Genomic DNA, 19,062 nt, shown 5'->3' on the forward strand with positions numbered 1-19,062 from the left:
GCCTTCTTGGTTCAGAGCAAACCCAAGCTCATCCCTAGCAGCTCCAAGTAAAATTTACCAGGTCCTCTTTGCTGCATGTACACAAAGGGTTGGGGGATGCTTGTGACATCCTTAAGCTAATATGGTCACATAGCCATATCCGGTCAATGATGCCACAACCATCCCTACCCTTTGGTGTACATGCATTTGCAGGGCAGAGAATCAATCGCCTGCAGCTCATCGGCCCAGCACAGCTACCTTCCAGGTTGACCAAAATCAAGCTCATCTCTGGTGGCTCCAAGAAATGCCCGACAGGTCCTCTTTGCTGCAAGTGCACAAATGTTTGGGGTTGCTTGTGACATCATTAAGCTAATATGTCCACATGGCCATATCAGGTCAATGACGTTAACCATATTAGATCAATGATGTCACAAACACCCCTACTCCTTTGTGTATATGCTGTCACCAGACAGGGAATCCCTCGCCTGCAGCTCATTGTCCCAGCATAGCTGCCTTCCGGGGTCCTGACCGAACCCAAGCTTATCCCTAGTAGCCATCATTGGAACTGACAACGCAAGAGCCCAACTGAAAGAGAGAGAGCGTTGTCACCCTATGACAGGACATGCTTCCTGAAGGACCTTAATGGCAGGATCACCAGATTTTATTTTCATTAAAAAAAAAAATGCAGTTTTTAAAAATATTGAAAATCATTTTTGAAATTTCAACATGTTGAAGCCTATATATGAGATTTCATTGATCAGGCATACAGTACATCTAATTTAAAGTGATTGTTAAAGGATCAATGTTTCTTTTTTTTTTTTTTTTTAAATAACAAACATGTTATACTTCTCTGCTCTGCGTAATAGTTTTGCACAGAGCAGCCCCGATCCTCTTCTTCTGTAGTCCCCCGCTGAGGTTCCTGCCCCCCTCCGCTGAGTGCCCCCATAGCAAGCCGCTTGTTATGGGGGGCACTCGTGCGGGCTTCTTCTCAAGACAGTTCTGTGTCCATTGACACATAAAGAACGGCTTGGCCCTGCCCCCCTCCTCTCTGGCTTTGATTACCAGCTGCGGGAGCCAATACATCCCACTGCTGTCTCTTAGCCATTGAGGAGGAAGAGAGCCGAGAGAGCCCCTGCTCTTGTGCACACCGCAGGATCAAGATCAGGCTCGGGTAAGTATAAGGGGTGCTGCATACAGAATTTTTTTTCCCTTAATGCATAGAATGCATTCCTTTAAGGTGAAACACCTTTAGCCTTTAACCACTTCTGCCCCGAAGGGATTTGCCCCCTTAATGACCAGAGCATTTTTTGCGATACGGCACAGCGTCGCTTTGACTATTGCGCGGTCGTGCGACGCCGTACCCAAATAAAATGTCCTTTTTCTTCACCACAAATAGAGCTTTCTTTTGGTGGTATTTGATCACCTCTGCGGTTTTTATTTTTTACGATATAAACAAAAAAAAAAGAGTGACAATTTTGAAAAAAAACTAACAAAAGTTTTTTACTTTCTGCTTTAAAACATTTCCAAATTTTAAAAAAAAAAAACCTAATTTATTCATCAATTTAGGCCAGTTGGTATTTTGCTACATATTTTTGGTAAAAAAAACCCCCAATAAGCGTATATCGATTGGTTTGAGCAAAAGTTACCGCGTCTGCAAAATAGAGGATAGATTTATGGCATGTTTATTATTTATTTTTATTAGTAATGGCGGCGATCAGTGAATTTTAGCGGGACTGCGACATTGCGGAGGACAGATCGGACACCTAACTGCCATTTTTGACACTTTTTTGGGAAGCAGTGACTATATTACAGTGATAAGTCCTAAAAATATGCACTGTCACTGTACTGACACTGGCAGGGAAGGGGTTAACAGAGGCGATCAAAGGGGTTAACTGTGTTCCCTCACTGTGTGTTCTAACTGTATGGGGGATGGGCTCACTGGGACAACACACAGATCCGTCTTCCTGCATAGCAGAAAGACAGGATCTGTGTGATCTCCCCTGTGCAGAACGGAGATCTGCCTCGTGAACACAGACAGATCCCCGTTCTGTCACTGCGGGAGGAAACGATCATGGGTGGCCAGCAGACATCGAGTCCATCCCACCCGCTGATTGGCTCCCCCCCCCGATGGCCAATTTGAGCGCGCATGCCCCCACAGATCGCCGTGTACGAGCCCGACGTACACCTACAGCGATTTGCGCAGCAGAGCCAAACTGCCGCAGTGTAACTGCGGCGGCTGGTCAGCAAGTGGTTAAAACCACTGTAAGCCCCCCGTTCACACTGATCCGCCTTTAAAATCGTGCGACTTCACTTGAAGCTACGCTATTTCAAAGCCGCAGATCAGTGCGGCTTCAGGTGACACCTGGCTGAAATCTGTGCAACTTTGTGCACAGATGTCTATGCAAGTTGCACCTGAAATTGCAAAAAAAATAGCGCAGGAACCTTTTTTCAAATCTGTGTGGCACCGCAAAGTCAGTCATACCATTTTGAACAGTTTCATTGCTGGCAATAGGGTTCGATTTGTCATGCGATTTGAACCTGTCGGTATGAACGAGGGCCAATACAATTTCAGGCACTTTGGGCAGTAGAGTTGCTTAGCAGCGCCCAGCAGGGCCGGTGCTACCACTAGGCAAACTAGGCAGCTGCCTAGGACTCACTGCTGCCTAGGGCGCCCAGCCACTGGTGTTCCTACTCTCTTCTCTCTGCAGCAAGCAACTAAGTCTCAGCATCAGCAGGCAGCCGCCGCTCCATTCGCACATAGTGTCAGAGGCGCATCAACGGCGGAGGACTGTGTCTGTGTCCCGACTCCCGAATGAATGGAAGCAAGTAAACATTCATTGATGGGCGCTGGTGAGGCTGCATTTGACGGGCGCTGGTCAGGCTGCATTTGACGGGCGCTGGTCAGGCTGCATTTGACGGGCGCTGGTCAGGCTGCATTTGACGGGCGCTGGTCAGGCTGCATTTGACGGGCGCTGGTCAGGCTGCATTTGACGGGCGCTGGTCAGGCTGCATTTGACGGGCGCTGGTCAGGCTGCATTTGACGGGCGCTGGTCAGGCTGCATTTGACGGGAGCTGGTCAGGCTGCATTTGACGGGCGCTGGTCAGGCTGCATTTGATGGGCGCTGGTCAGGCTGCATTTGACGGGCGCTGGTCAGGCTGCATTTGACGGGCGCTGGTCAGGCTGCATTTGACGGGCGCTGGTCAGGCTGCATTTGACGGGCGCTGGTCAGGCTGCATTTGACGGGCGCTGGTCAGGCTGCATTTGACGGGCGCTGGTCAGGCTGCATTTGACGGGCGCTGGTGAGGCTGCATTTGACGGCGCTGGTGAGGCTGCATTTGACGGGCGCTGGTGAGGCTGCATTTGACGGGCGCTGGTAGGCTGCATTTGACGGGCGCTGGTAGGCTGCATTTGATGGGCGCTGGTAGGCTGCATTTGACGGGCACTGGTGAGGCTGCATTTGACGGGCACTGGTGAGGCTGCATTTGACGGGCACTGGTGAGGCTGCATTTGACGGGCACTGGTGAGGCTGCATTTGACGGGCACTGGTCAGGCTGCATTTGACGGGCGCTGGTCAGGCTGCATTTGACGGGCGCTGGTCAGGCTGCATTTGACGGGCGCTGGTCAGGCTGCATTTGACGGGCGCTGGTCAGGCTGCATTTGACGGGCGCTGGTCAGGCTGCATTTGACGGGCGCTGGTCAGGCTGCATTTGACGGGCGCTGGTCAGGCTGCATTTGACGGGAGCTGGTCAGGCTGCATTTGACGGGCGCTGGTCAGGCTGCATTTGATGGGCGCTGGTCAGGCTGCATTTGACGGGCGCTGGTCAGGCTGCATTTGACGGGCGCTGGTCAGGCTGCATTTGACGGGCGCTGGTCAGGCTGCATTTGACGGGCGCTGGTCAGGCTGCATTTGACGGGCGCTGGTCAGGCTGCATTTGACGGGCGCTGGTCAGGCTGCATTTGACGGGCGCTGGTGAGGCTGCATTTGACGGCGCTGGTGAGGCTGCATTTGACGGGCGCTGGTGAGGCTGCATTTGACGGGCGCTGGTAGGCTGCATTTGACGGGCGCTGGTAGGCTGCATTTGATGGGCGCTGGTAGGCTGCATTTGACGGGCACTGGTGAGGCTGCATTTGACGGGCACTGGTGAGGCTGCATTTGACGGGCACTGGTGAGGCTGCATTTGACGGGCACTGGTGAGGCTGCATTTGACGGGCACTGGTGAGGCTGCATTTGACGGGCACTGGTGAGGCTGCATTTGATGGGCGCTGGTGAGGCTGCATTTGACGGGCGCTGGTGAGGCTGCATTTGACGGGCGCTGGTGAGGCTGCATTTGATGGGCACTGGTGAGGCTGCATTTGACGGGCACTGGTGAGGCTGCATTTGATGGGCGCTGGTGAGGCTGCATTTGACGGGCACTGATGAGGCTGCATTTGATGGGCGCTGCATTAAAAAGGTGGGGTATACATGGGCAGGGCAAAGGGGCTGTAGTCAGGGGTGGAGCGGCAAAATGAGATTTCACCTAGGGTGTCAAAAAGTCAGGACATGATCTGCATGGGGTTTGCATGTTCTCTTTGTGCTTGTGTGGGTTTTCCTCCGGGTACTCCAGTTTCCTCCCACACTTTAAAGACATGTTGCAGGGTAATTGGCTCCTGTCAAAGTTGGCCCTAGTAGGTGTATGAATGCATGAGCGAAAAGGAACCTTAGATCGTAAGCTCCTTGAGATCTGTGAATGCACAATATGTAAATTATCTGCAACCATATAAAATACCTGTAAAAAATAACTAAAAACTCGATACAAAACGGCAAGTGAGCGCAATTAGAAAGTAATTTTTCAGCGCGCGTTAGTCGAAAGGCTCCAAAATTAATTCACAGTCATTCTCGGTGGAGATACCCCAAACACCCACTGACACATCATCCATCCAGCGCGCTAAAATATCCACTTTTCAAAGCTTGACGTTGTGCGTCAAAGCGAGCAGAGGACCATAAATCACGCACCGAGCTGCCCTGGTCATCTCCACCACGACATGACCCCATCCACCAACCATCATTTATAAGTTTAAAAAAAAAAAAAAAAAAAAAGGCAGCTCTTTCATTTCGGCAGATTGGCCATGCCACATTTGCTGCAACAGTTTGGAGCAAGAGGCCTTTTTCGAGACAGTAAATTTATCGTCTACGAACCTTGAAGGATGACATCAATGCAAAGTGACTCTCATTTCGAATTCAGGGCGGATGGGACTCCTGCCCATCCCTCATTAGTCTCCTTGGACGGCGGTGATGGTGTGCCGTCACTGCTCCGTATATAAGAGGTGACACCTAAATGATAAAAGGCACTGGCCATCACGGAGAGTTCCTGAACCTACAAGACGCCCGAAATTTCCTGAAGCCATGTCCAAGCTTTTCTTCTGCTGCCTAATCCTTGTCGGCTCTTTCTGCTCCTTTCGGTCGTTGCCCATCATCGTCCCCGGTAAGGGTTCCCTCCGTCTGTCAGGTAAGAATTAACAAATGTAACATTTAAAAAAAAAAAAAAAAAGTCTTCTGCTTTGTAGGCTAAACTCTTTTTTTTTCGACTTCAAGGTTAAAGTAAAAAGACTTAGTTTGGCGGCCAAACGCGCGTTCGATGAGTGATTAGAGAGAGCGGGTCAAATGGATTTTAAATGCCGAAGTTCAGGAATAGACGAGAGCGTGTTCTTTAAAAGACATCCATTAGCAGCACAATCGGAAATTAGAATTACATTGTGTTCCCTTACAGGGAGCAAATAATTGCCGCGAATATTAAATGGCATTAATAACGCGCCGGCGCTTTTAGGCAAATGTTACAAGAGGAGAACGACGTATATTATCGGAAGTACCCCTGTTCGCTTACCTTTTAAGTCACCTTCAGATCTGATAGGACATTATCATCTTAATGCAGCTGTTATAATGTATTCCCACATTTATGCCATGACTTCCAGTGAACCCTAGAGATCACTGATGGGGTATATTTGGTGCACTTTGTTTTAAAGCCCACCTACCGGAAAATCCGTACTTAGAGAGAAAAAATATCCGCCCTGTACAAATGTGATCGTTGTTGTGTCATGATTGGGAAATACTTGTTGTCCTGGCAGATACACAGAGCCTCAGATATAAAACAGTCTGAGCAAAGAAAGGTTATCGCCCAATTTTATTTTCTTCTTAAGAATCTGTGTGCTGTGTGTCATGGGAGGTCATGATCTGATTGGTGGCCGCCGGTGGAGTCAGTTCACCAAAAAACGATATTTCAAAGTTGGGTAGATGCTGGAAAGATAAACCCCTTAACAGTCTCTTCTATATGTGTGATAGATCCCTGTGCTGAGTTCTCAGGTCTGTACACCTGCTGTGCCCATTATGAGGGGTTCCCACCATCCCTGTGCTGAGTTCCCAGGTCTGTACACCTGCTGTGCCCATTATGAGGGGTTCCCACCATCCCTGTGCTGAGTTCCTGAGTCTGTACACCTGCTGTGCCTGAGGGGTTCCCACCATCCTTGTGCTGAGTTCCTGAGTCTACACCCCTGCTGTGCCCATTAGGAAGGGTTCCAACCACCCCTGTGCTGTTCCTGGGTCTGTACACCTGCTGTGCCTATTACAAGGGGTTCCCTTTATCCATGTGCTTAGTTTCCAGGTCTGTACACACGTGGTGCCGATTAATGAGGGGTTTCCACCATCCATGAGTTGAGTTCCCGGGTCTGCACACCTGCTGAGCCCATTATAAGGGTTTTCCAACATGCCAGTGCCGAGCTCCGGGGTCTGTACACCTGCTGTACCCATTATGAGGGGTTCCCATCATCCCTGTGCTGAGTTCCAGGGTCTGTACACCAGCTGTACCCATTATGAGGGGTTCCCATCATCCCTGTGCTGAGTTCCTGGGTTTGTACACCCGCTGTGCCCATTATGAGGGGTTCCCACCATCCCTGTGCTGAGTTCCCGTGTCTGTACACCCACTTTGCCCATTATAAGGGGATCCCACCATCCCTGCATTAAGTTACTGGGTCTGTACACTTGCTGTGCCCATTATGAGGGGTTCCCACCATCCATGTGCTGAGTTCCCAGGTCTGTACACCTGATGTGCCTATAATGAGGGGTTCCCACCATCCATGTGCTTAGTTTCCAGGTCTGTACACATGTGGTGCTGCTTATGATTAATGAGGGGTTTCCACCATCCATGAGTTGAGTTTCTGGGTCTGCACACCTGCTGAGCCTTATATGAGGAGTTTCCCTTTCCACCATTCCTTCTCTGAGCTCCCAGGTCTGTATACCTGCTGTGCCCATTATAAGGTGTTCCCACCATCCCTGCATTGAGTTCCTGGGTCTGCACACCAGCTGTGCCCATTATGAGGAGCTCCCGGGTCTGTACACCTTCTGTTCCCATTCTAAGGGGTTCCCAGGTCTGTAACCTGCTGTACCCATTATGAGGGGTTGACACCATCCCTGTGCTGAGTTCCCATGTCTGTACACCCACTTTGCCCATTATAAGGGGATCCCACCATCCCTGTATTGAGTTACTGGGTCTGTACACCTGCTGTGCCTATTATGGGTTCCCTTCACCCATGTGCTTAGTTTCCAGGTCTGTACACATGTGGTGCCGCTTATGATTAATGAGGGGTTTCCACCATCCATGAGTTGAGTTCCGGGGTCTGTACACCTGTTGTGCCCATTATGAGGGTTTTCCAACATGCCAGTGCTGAGCTCCGGGGTCTGTACACCTACTGTGCCTGTTATGAAGGGTTTCCACCATCCCTGTGCTCAGTTCCCATGTCTGTACACCCACTTTGTCCATTATGAGGGATCCCACCATCCCTGCATTGAGTTCTTGGGTCTGTACACCCGCTGTGCCCATTATGAGGAGTTCCCACCATCCCTGTGCTGGGTTTCCCAGGTCTGTACACCTTCTCCACTCCACTAACACCAATGATGGGGCACTATTCCTCCTACTGACACCAATGAAAAGGGCACAATTCTGTCTATTGACACCAATGATGGGGAAGAAGTCCCTCCCTTGATACCAAAGGGACAGCGTAAAAAAAATATATTTTTTAAAATAAAATAATATATATATATTTTAAAGGGCCCTGTTTCCTGGTTTGCGCACATATGTAAATGATGTTCATACTACACATGTGAGGTATCACCGCAAAAGGTTATAGCAAAAGCAATAATTCTATCACTAGACCTCCTCTGTAACTCTAAACAGGTAACCTGTAAAAATTGTTAAAAGTGTTGACTATGGAAACTTTTTAATTATCATACTTTGTCGCCATTCCACGAGCATGTGCAATTTTAAAGCACGACATGTTAGGCATCTATTTACTCGGCAGGTCATCATCTTTTATATTTTACCAAAAAATTGGGTTTTTTATATATATATATATATATATATATATATATATATATATATATATATATATATATATATATATATATATATATATATATATATATATATATATATATATAATTTTTTTTTTTTTTGCATTAAAATTCATTAAAGTGTATTTTTTCGAAGAAAACTGCATTTGAAAAAACGATGTGCAAATTTAATGTGACATAGAAAATTTGAACGACCACCATTTTATGCTCTTATAAAAAGAACAAATATAATATTTAGGGGTTCCAAGTCATTTTCTACCAACCCCCCCCCCCCCCAAAAAAAAACTGATTTTTTTCTTGTAAACAAAACGTATCGGAAATGGTCTGGTCTTAAAGTGGTAAAAGCTGAACGGCGAGATAAAAATATATAATCTAAATCCAATCATCATGTGTCTTCTTCTTGAAGTCTTCTTGGTGATCTTTGTGTATTTCTTCCAGATCTGTGCAGTAATCCAGTGTGAGACTTCCTGTAATAAAGACCGCTCACTGCTGCTCTCTCTCCTTGTGCAGGGGGACTGGTCTTGTCTCCGCCCCCTTCTGGGGTGGGTGGAGCCTGCTGGGCCCCTCCCACTGCTCTGCGCTCGCCTTGTGCAGGGGGACTTGTCTTGTCTCCGTCCCCTTCTGGGGTGGGTGGAGCCTGCTGGGCCCCTCCCACTGCTCTGCGCTCGCCTTGTGCAGGGGGACTGGTCTTGTCTCCGTCCCCTTCTGGGGTGGGTGGAGCCTGCTGGGCCCCTCCCACTGCTCTGCGCTCGCCTTGTGCAGGGGGACTTGTCTTGTCTCCGTCCCCTTCTGGGGTGGGTGGAGCCTGCTGGGCCCCTCCCACTGCTCTGCGCTCGCCTTGTGCAGGGGGACTGGTCTTGTCTCCGCCCCCTCTTGTAGTTTTCTGTAGTGGGTGGAGCCTGATGCGCCCCCCCCCCAGCTCTCTGCACAGGCTCTGTATAGCCCTGTGATGATTGCACTGTCACTTTTACAAGAAAATATCTGAGTTTGTAAAGGCACCCGGTGCTCACAGAGTCAATTTATATCATTTGTGGCTATTGGGAAATCTGTTTACATTAAAGTTCTTGTGCCCGGAGCTCAGTTTTAAAATTCAAAGTGAGTTTTGATTGGTTCCTAGGGTGGCTGCAATTTTACAGTGACATTGAAAGACCGGAGTCAATTCTGGCATTCCTCTCCTACATGAAAAATTCTTTTTTTTTTTTTTGCTAGGAAATTTCTCAGAACCCGCAAACATTATATATATATTATTTTAGCAGAGACCCTAGGGAAATTAATTGCGGTTTTTGCAATTTTATGTGTCACACGATATTTGCGTAGCAATTTTTCGAATGCGATTTTTTGGGGGGGAAAAAAACACTTTCATGAATTAAAAAAAAAAAAAAAAAAACGAAACACAATATTTACCCCATTTTTTTGTATAATGTGAAAGATGATGTTACACCGAGTAAATAGATACCAAACATCTCACACTTGGCGCCAAACTTCGCTACTTAAAAAATCTCCCTAGGTGAGGCTTTAAAAATTTGTACTGGCTGCCAGTTTAGAGTTACAGAGGAGGTCTAGAATTATTGCTCTCCCTCTAACGATTGCAGCGATACCTCACATGGGTTCTTTACTGTAAGTGCGGCAAGGATGTGGAATTCCCTTCCACAGGCGGTGGTCTCAGCGGGGAGCATCGATAGTTTCAAGAAACTATTAGACCCCTTTCACACTGGGGCGGTTTGCAGGCGGTATTGCGCTAAAAATACCGCCTGCAAACCGCCCCTAAACAGCCTCCGCTGTTTGTTCAGTGTGAAAGCCCGAGGGCTTTCACACTGAAGCGGTGCGCAGGCAGGACGGTGAAAAAAGTCCTGCAAACCACTTTTTTGGAGCGGTGAAGGAGCGGTGTATTCACCGCTCTTTCACCGCTCCTGCCCATTGAAATCAATGGGACAGCGCGGCTATACCGCGGCAATACCGCGGCTATAGCCGCGCTGTACGAGGGATTTTAACCCTTTTTCGGCCGCCAGCGGGGGTTAAAACCGCACCGCTAGCGGCCGAATACCACTGCAAGAACGACGGTACAGCAGCGCTAAAAATAGCGCTGTTGTACCGCTGACGCCCCCACCGCCCCAGTGTGAAAGGGGCCTTAGATAATCACCTGAATGACCGCAACATACAGGGATATACAATGTAATACTGACATATAATCACACACATAGGTTGGTCTTGATGGACTTGTGTCTTTTTTCAACCTCGCCTACTATGTAACTATGTATATGTGTAGTTTGAATGCTGTTTACATATGCGGGCGCGACCTACGTATGATTTCACTTCTGCAGACGAACTCGAGAGGATGGGGGCGCTTTAAATCTTTTTTTTTTTTTGCTGTTTATTGTATTAGTATTTTTTTTTCACACTTTCCCTTTATTTATTTTTGTAATCACTTTTATTTAGTTACATAGTAGGTGAGGTTGAAAAAAGACACAAGTCCAACCTATGTGTGTGATTATATGTCAGTATTACATTGTATATCTCTGTATGTTGTGGTCATTCAGGTGCTTATCTAATAGTTTTTTTGAAACTATCAATGCTCCCCGCTGAGACCACCGCCTGTGGAAGGGAATTCCACATCCTTGCAAAAGGAATGTAAACATCCCTTGTAATAGGAATAAGACATGACAGGTCCTCTTTACGGAGAGATCTGGGGTCTATAAGTCCCCACATCTCTCCTCTAAGCTGGAAAGCTTGAGATATAAAAAAAAAAAAATCGATCACAGGCTTCCCAGCAAAGAAAACGGCAGTTTACATCTGCCGCCACCGGAAGTGACGTGATGACGTCGCTTCTGGCCTCCAAGGGGTCAAAGAGCTGGCCCTGGGACCATCCCCGGCCAGCTCTATGGTAAACTGCCACCGCTGGTGAATTCATTCTCTGGCTCCCTGATCGTACGGAGAAGCACAGGGCAGGGGGAGGGGGCGTAAAAGCAATCAAGAGGCTAAAAAGCTGCTAAGATGGCTTTTTCTTGTAATGGAATCACCGTCTGAAAAAAAAAGATATCCGAATGATGACCCACCATTCAGATATCTCCACTCAAAGTCCAGGATGTCATATGACGTCCTGTGGGCAGGAAGTGGTTAAATACATTTGGAATTGTGGAAGGAATCTTCTACTTCCCCTCCCATAACTTGCAGTCTGGGAAACATTGCAATGTGTTAGAGGAGCATCTATAAGGCATATAAACCCATGGAGATGGGAATGAGGGACACCTATCAGCAAAAGTATGCAGGCATAGGACACACCCCCTGCCACGCCCCCTTAAAGGAGAATTGTACAAAAAAACAAGATTGGTTAAACACAGAAGTGCTTTTTTTTTTTTTACCACTACTATTCCTTTAAATTGGCTTTTGGAATTTACAAATTCAGCAATTTAGAAATCAGATGAAAGGTTTAGCACTGGAAAAACACTTTTTGATAGATAAAAAGTGCATTTTATATACATCTATATAGATCAGACCAAAACGAGGGATAAATGAGGAGGAAAGAGGGACAGAGGGACATTGCTCCAAATCAGGGACAGTTGGGAGCTATGGGTGATATACTAAACCTGGAGGGTGCAAAATCTGGTGCAGCTGTGCATAGTAACCAATCAGCTTCCAGGTTTTATTGTCAAAGCTTCATTGAACAAGCGGAAGTGAGAAGCTGATTGGCTCCCATGCACAGCTGCACCAGATTTTGCACTCTCTCCCCCATGATGTCTGTGGGCTATATTCCATGTGATGTACTGCCTACAGTAATCAACGCTCATATTTCTTTAGTATATAAATAAATATATATATATATATATATATATATATATATATATATATATATATATATATATATATATATATATATATATATATATATTTATAAAGTTGATAAAGTTGATAAAGTTGAAGTTCATAGCAAAAAAACATGTTTTTTTTTTTTTGGATGGAGTAGGGAAGGGTTGAAACATCTTTTTGGTTTATCTTTTTGCTGTTTGTGCCCCAGTAGGGAGATTTCTCTTCACTTCCTATCCTCGAGACACAACAGGAAATGAACTCTCCCCAAAGCGAGAGAGCAACCCCTTTTAGGCCAAGATTTTACTAGCTTCAAAAGCAGGCGATCCATGAGCGGTTTTGAAAACTCCACCAACACCTGTAAAGTGCATCAAAAACACACCAAAAACACGCCATGAATACATCTTAACGCATTAGGTGAGTTAATGGGTGCTCTGACCTCTCTCTTTTCCCCCTATCAGAGTCGGCGATGGATTTCGGGGACTTGAAGAGCTGGGATGACGACACGCGTTTACTGCGGAATCTACCGATGTTTCTAGACAAGGAAGTAGAGAGAGATCCCGACGATATTTTCAGCAAAGAAGGTGAGTGTGAAGGCCTGGGTACAGAGACAGGGTTGTCTATGGGTTGTGGCTTTGTGCTTTGTTAACCACTTCAATACCGGGCACTTTCACTTTGGAAAAAAATAAAAAAAGAATATTTTTTACCTCTCTGCTATTAAATATATCCATTAAACAAATGTAAAGAAATCGAATTTCTTCATCAATCTGGCCAATATGTATTCTGCTACATATTTTTGGTAAAAAAAAAAAATACAATAAGCGTATCTTGATTGGTTTGCGCAAAAGTTATAGCGTCCAAAAACTATGAGATATATTTATTTATATATATAGATATAGATATAGATATCTATATCTATAGATATCTATAGATATAGATATCTATATCTATATCTATAGATATCTATATCTATAGATATAGATATCTATATCTATAGATATAGATATCTATATATATCTATAGATATATAGATATATATAGATATATCTATATATATCTATATATCTATAGATATATATAGATATATCTATATATATCTATAGATATTTTTTTTTTATTTTTTTTTTTACCTGTAATGGCGGCAATCAGCAATTTATAGCGGGGACTGCGATATTGCGGCGGACAAATCGGACATTAAGTGACACTTTTTTTTTTTTTGGAACCATTGATACCAATACAGTGATCGGTGCTAAAAAATATGCACTGTCACTGTACTAATAACACTGGCTGGGAAAGGGGTTAAGATCTAGGGCAACCAAAGGGTTAAATGTGTGCCTAGCCAGTATTACTGTGTCACTGCCTGTGCTGCTCTTTTACTAAGCAATGTGCTTTGCAGGAAGAAAAAGACAGCACATTGCTGCTGTCAGAAGAGATCCCTGTCTTTGTTTACCTACACCCCAGACAGCAAGGATAACTTACCATAAATGGTGGCAGTGTGGAAATGTAAGTCCGTTAACTTGCAGCACATTTTCACTGGCAAGTTGTAACTTGCAGAGCACTTAAAGCACTAATTCTAGTTGAGACTTTTCCAATTTGTAGAAAATTTGCATGGCAGGTCTCTAATAAGAGCAAAGTTGCAGTGGTGAGTCTACAGCAAGAGCTCTGCAAGTCTACAGCATGAAAATTCAGCCACAGTGCCCCCCTGTGGTGGGATGACTATATTGCACAACAAAACCGAACCAGAACTTGCAGCAGACTTGCAGAATGTTTGCACAGAAAGTTGATCCGGAGTCATGCAATGCGGACTTTGCTGCAATTGTGCAACAAACTTGTGAAGGATAGCAAGTCTAGAAATAGCTTAGCGAGTCATTTTCAAACTTGCAGCACAATTTGCTTGCTATCTGGGACAGGGCTCTCTTCGTTAATGTCCGGAGCCGGTCGTCTGGTGCCAACGACCAATCAGCAGCCAGCACCGGGTTCGTGTTACAGCCAAGCACAGCCAGGGGGAGGGCGGCAGGGGCGATCCCTAGCCTGATGCTTGGATCACGTACTAGGTACGCGATCCTGCGCAGGAAAGCCGCCTTGCCGCTGTATATGTATAATATACGGTCGGCAAGCAGTTAAACACAAAGTTTAAGTTGTGGAGAGCAACATATTTTTTTTTTTTTACTTTTTATTTATTTTTTTTTTTTTTATACTTTTTTTTAACTTTTTTTTTATGTAAGATTTTTTCGGGCTTATATATAAACCAGAACATTCAACAATTCAAACACGGCTTCTGTATCTGTCCTTATGTCTCGTTGTATGTTGTGTGTTACCTGCACTTCTCCTTTGATGTGATCAGTAGGGTCGTACATCCGTCTAACCCACAACGTTCTGTTTTCAGGATTCGGTCTGGACGCCTATAACATGGACGACAAAGAGGTGAGTGACAGACGACTTCAACTGAAACGTCCCTTTCAGCACCAATTAACCAGGAATAAATCACCGCGTGTCAGCCGTGGTCTCAGAAATCAATAGGCGGTCAGACATCGTACAAAGAATTGACGCGTTTCGGCAAACACATTGTACATGCACGTGCAGAGCGTTGGGGCATACACGAGCAAGACCACCAACAGTCATTCACTTGTATGGCCAGCTTCACGCGTCACCTGCGGCTCCCAACGCGAGTTATACACATGAGCTTTTAACTCGTTCACACGGACGCAACTACAGCGCATGCCCGTGCAAGAGCCACGTTTACCCACATAGGGATGCACAGGCATTCCCCCGTGCAGGAAGTCCCATTCATGTCAAATGGGACGCAGTGGCTGCATGGTCACAGTCACTGCTCCCAATTTGGCATCTATTCAGTGGATGGACACGCCCCCTTCTCTGCAAAGGTGTGTAGGGTCTGTTGAGAGGAAGGGGTGTGACCACTGCTAAGCTCTGCCAGTACGGACCACTGCATTGTGAGGGCAGGATACAGCACTTTCACTGAAAGAGGTATTTCGAAACAAAACATTCTTCACAAATTGCAAAACGCAGGAGACAGGGCTATAAAAAAAAAAAGGGGTGAGAGCTCAACTGGGCTTTGAAGTAGAACCATAGGCAGGCACAGGGGGTGTGGCAGGTGTGCCTGGGCACACCCTAATCACCCCGTGCGGTGCAGATTCCCCTGCTATTTCACCAAAGCCCCCCAATGGGGCGCCTAAAAAATATCGTAAAAAATATCGTAAAAAATAAAGTAATAAAAAACTACTGCCACTGATGCTCAATAATTTGGGGGTGGGGGTGGTGGCAAACAAGACCCCCACCCCTCGGCGGGAGATAAGTCCATTCCCCCTGGGAGATGGACATGAACACCAGCAACACCCCCCCACCCCCGCGGGAGACAGATGGCCTCCTTGCTTTAGAAGGCAGATGTCCTGCCCGGGATGACTTTCCTCCCCTCCACCTCCCTCCCTTGTCCGAGCCAAGGAGTGCTGGATGCTGGATGGCTGAGCCGGTGCGGGTGAGACATCCCTGGAGACACAATGGCGCCTGGTGGGTCGGTCGGGCTTCCCCTGCTTCTCCTTCGGCCATGTGTCTCCCTCCCTTCTCTTGCTCCCTCCTTGACCAATAAGATCACTTCTCCTTCTGGCCAATCACGAAATGGGTTTCACGACCCGTTTCCCAATTGGCTGGGAGGAGAATCAGTATGACAACAGCTATTGTCACATAACTGGGTGGGCTCAAAGCGCAGTGCTCTGCATCCGGCGCCCCGCATGTAGCTCAGAGGGCCGGACAAATGGATAGGGGGGGCAGCGCCCCTAATGGATGGGCCTACACTGTTCACTGCCCTACTGACACCAACCTCTGCCCTGCTGACAAGTCCATTGCTCTACTGACATCAACCTCTGCCCTACTAACACCGTCCATGTTTTAATACATTTCGGGTGCACACTCTAATGCAATAGGCTGTGCAAACCTATGAGTAGAACTAAAGACAAAACTTCCCCCCCCCCTTGTTGGATAGAGTAAGAAAGGGATTATAACCTCCTGTGCCATAGCCACGACAGGAAGTGAGAGGAAGTCCCCCCAATTCCTGGTTGTCTCCAGAACTAGTACCCAAAATTTGTGATTTTCACACTTTCACTCTCTGTGATAGTGGTCACCGGTACAAATAGAGAGGGTGAATCCCACTAATGAGGACACAGACAGCAATAAAAGCCTGGCAGGGGTTCTAATTTCTCTCCTAATATTTTGATTTGTAATATATATATATATATATATATATATATATATATATATATATATATATATATATATATATATATATATATATATTTATATATATATATATAATTTTTATTTAATTTAATGTATATATATATTTTTATTTTGATATATATATATAAAATACATGTTCTGTGCGATTGACTGGAGGGGGCAAACTGTTATTATTTTTTTTCCTAATATCAAGTTGATTGATATTAATTCATATTAAATCAATATGATTTATACTGCATTATTGCCACTAGATGGAGCTGACGATCATAAAAAAAAAAAAAAAAAAAAAAAAAAAAAAATTATTTGCTGTGATTATTGGCTCCATCTAGTGGCCATAATGTGGTATTTTTCTGCTGCACGGCTTTCTGATAAACATTCAACCTTGAGGGAAAAATAGCCTAGTAAGTTAAATTTTTCCACTTTTTGCATAGAACAAATGTACATGCAGTTTAACAGGATGAATAGCTCTGTGAATTATAATTTTTTTTTTTTTTTTTTTAAATGCACCCCCCTAAGTGTGCACAGGACCGCAATGAGTATGAATGGGCCCCTAAAGGGATTCAGATGGCCCAGCTCCCTTGGAACACATTAGCAGGCCCCTGCTTTTTGTATAGTTGTTTAGAGCTGATTTTTAATTCTGTATTTCCTGCCTTTATAGGAGCTGTTTGACAAGCACCCCCGAATATCGCTGCTCAGCCGCCTGCAATCCAAAGACCGCAAACAATTCAAGAAGCGTGGGGGAAACCTGTCCGAATGTTTCTGGAAATACTGCGTCTGAATGCGGAGTGTGTAAACACTTGGGATGTATTTCTAAAAAAAATTCTCAGAGCTATTTGTCTGTGTAAATCAACATGTAATGTTATTAAACTGTTATTCTACATACAGAATAAAGTGCATCAGGAAAATAGTGCATTATGGCCACTAGATGGAGCCGACGATCATAGTAAATAGGTTTTCCTATTAACGTCTACTGACCATATTGTGGTATTTTCTTGATTCACTCTTCTGTATGAAGTTTCACATGATGAATAGCTCTGAATTTTTTTTTTTTTTAATATTAATACATCCCATAATCTCTGCTTATTTTTACAACATTCCCTTACCCCCCTGTATATAGAAGAACGCCTCCTACAGGGTATCCGAGAACGCCTGAGAATGTGAAGCCGGACTTGCCAAAGAAGTAGATTATTTTTCATTCTGAGATGAAGAAGCATTTTATGTTTTGCGGATATTTGTTATGTTTTTTTTTTTCTTTAAAAGTAATAGCTATTTAATAAAAACAGAAACAATTGTATTGAACTTACTTGAGTCCTTGTATGAAGCCTGTGTGAGTGCTTCCATGAGTTCCACAATTACAGCTGACCATGCAGTGAAATGCAACGTCTATACTTTAAATATCAGGCCTTCTCTCTCATCATTAAGAGCCATTTTTTTTCATAAAAAAAATAAATAAATAAAAAACATGCAAAAAAAAAAAAGAAGATCAAAACAAAGAGATCTGAAAGTCTGCTTAAATATCAGGGCCCCTCTCTAATCATTAAGTGCCATTTTTAAGCTAAAAAAAAAAAAAAAAAAAAAATGCAAAGTCTGCTTAAAATATCAGACTTTATCAATAGCTATTTTTTAGCTAAAAAAACCCCAAAAAACCCAAAACAACAAAATATAGTGCAAGGTCTGCTTAAAACATCATGCTTCCTTCCTCATCCTTAATAGCCATTATTTTTTTTTTTTTAAAGACAACCACCCCCCCCCCCCTCCCGCGGAAAAAAAATGCAAGGTCAAAATATCACCCACCTTATCATTAATAGCTATTTTTTAGCTAAAAAAAACAAAAAAAAACAAAACAAATGCAAGGTCTGCTTAAAATATCAGCCCCCCCCCCCCCCCCATCATTAATAGCCAAAATAATAATAATTTAAAAAAAAAACTGTAGAGGGAAAAAAATTAAAGCAAATATTTTCTTCAATTTTCCCCAGTGAAAGCAGTATGTACATTTATTCTTTGTGAAAGGAGACAAATAAAAAAAAAAACAAATGTTATTAGGGTATTTCCTGTGCTGGTTGAAGGTTTGGCAATGATTAAAATGAAAATTACCACATCTGGCCACTAGATGTCGCTAAGTATCATAGGAAATGCCGATGATACTCGATATCATCTAGTGGCCCAATGCGGTATTTTCTGTTTTAAATCAATTGAAAACAATCAACCAGCACAGCAAATAGCTTAATAACATTTGTTTTGCTGCCCCCATTTGTAATTTGCTGTGCTGGTTGATTGTTTTCAATTGATTTAAAACAGCAAACATCGCATTGGGCCACTAGATGATACAAAGTATCATTGGCATTTTCTAGGATACTTAGCGACATCTAGTGGCCAGATGTGTTAATTCCCATTTTAATCATTGCCAAACCTTCAACCAGCGCAGTTAATACCCTAATAACATTTGTTTGTTTTGATTTGTCTCCTTTCACAAAGAATGAATGTACATACCGCTTTCACTGGGAAAATTGAAGAAAATCTTTGCTTTAATTTTTTTTGGCCACTAGATGACGCTAAGTATAATCGGTATTTCCTATGATGCTTAGCGCCATCTAGTGGCCAAATGCGGTAGTGATTTGCCCAATGAAAGTTCACGAATAGGGACAAAAAA

General features: G+C 44.7%; 1 protein-coding gene across 1 annotated transcript; it reads left to right on the forward strand.

Annotated features, from left to right (window-relative positions):
- Positions 1–4,650: 4,650 nt before the first annotated feature.
- On the forward strand, positions 4,651–17,711 carry UTS2 (urotensin 2). Its single transcript, XM_073601386.1, has 4 exons — positions 4,651–5,466; positions 12,623–12,745; positions 14,548–14,585; positions 17,071–17,711. The coding sequence occupies exons 1-4, from the start codon at positions 5,364–5,366 to the stop codon at positions 17,188–17,190; spliced, it is 384 nt and encodes a 127-aa protein (XP_073457487.1). The 5' UTR covers positions 4,651–5,363; the 3' UTR covers positions 17,191–17,711.
- Positions 17,712–19,062: the final 1,351 nt, after the last annotated feature.

Source organism: Aquarana catesbeiana, linkage group LG10 (assembly GCF_042186555.1).
Source record: "Aquarana catesbeiana isolate 2022-GZ linkage group LG10, ASM4218655v1, whole genome shotgun sequence".
Lineage (NCBI taxonomy): Eukaryota > Metazoa > Chordata > Amphibia > Anura > Ranidae > Aquarana > Aquarana catesbeiana.

Excerpts from the sequence above, each read along its gene's own strand:
- UTS2 (XM_073601386.1), top strand. The coding sequence starts at position 5,364 with ATGTCCAAGCTTTTCTTCTGCTGCCTAATCCTTGTCGGCTCTTTCTGC. Across the intron at positions 12,746-14,547 it reads CGATATTTTCAGCAAAGAAG|GATTCGGTCTGGACGCCTAT; the intron begins GTGAGTGTGAAG and ends TTCTGTTTTCAG. Across the intron at positions 14,586-17,070 it reads ATAACATGGACGACAAAGAG|GAGCTGTTTGACAAGCACCC; the intron begins GTGAGTGACAGA and ends CTGCCTTTATAG.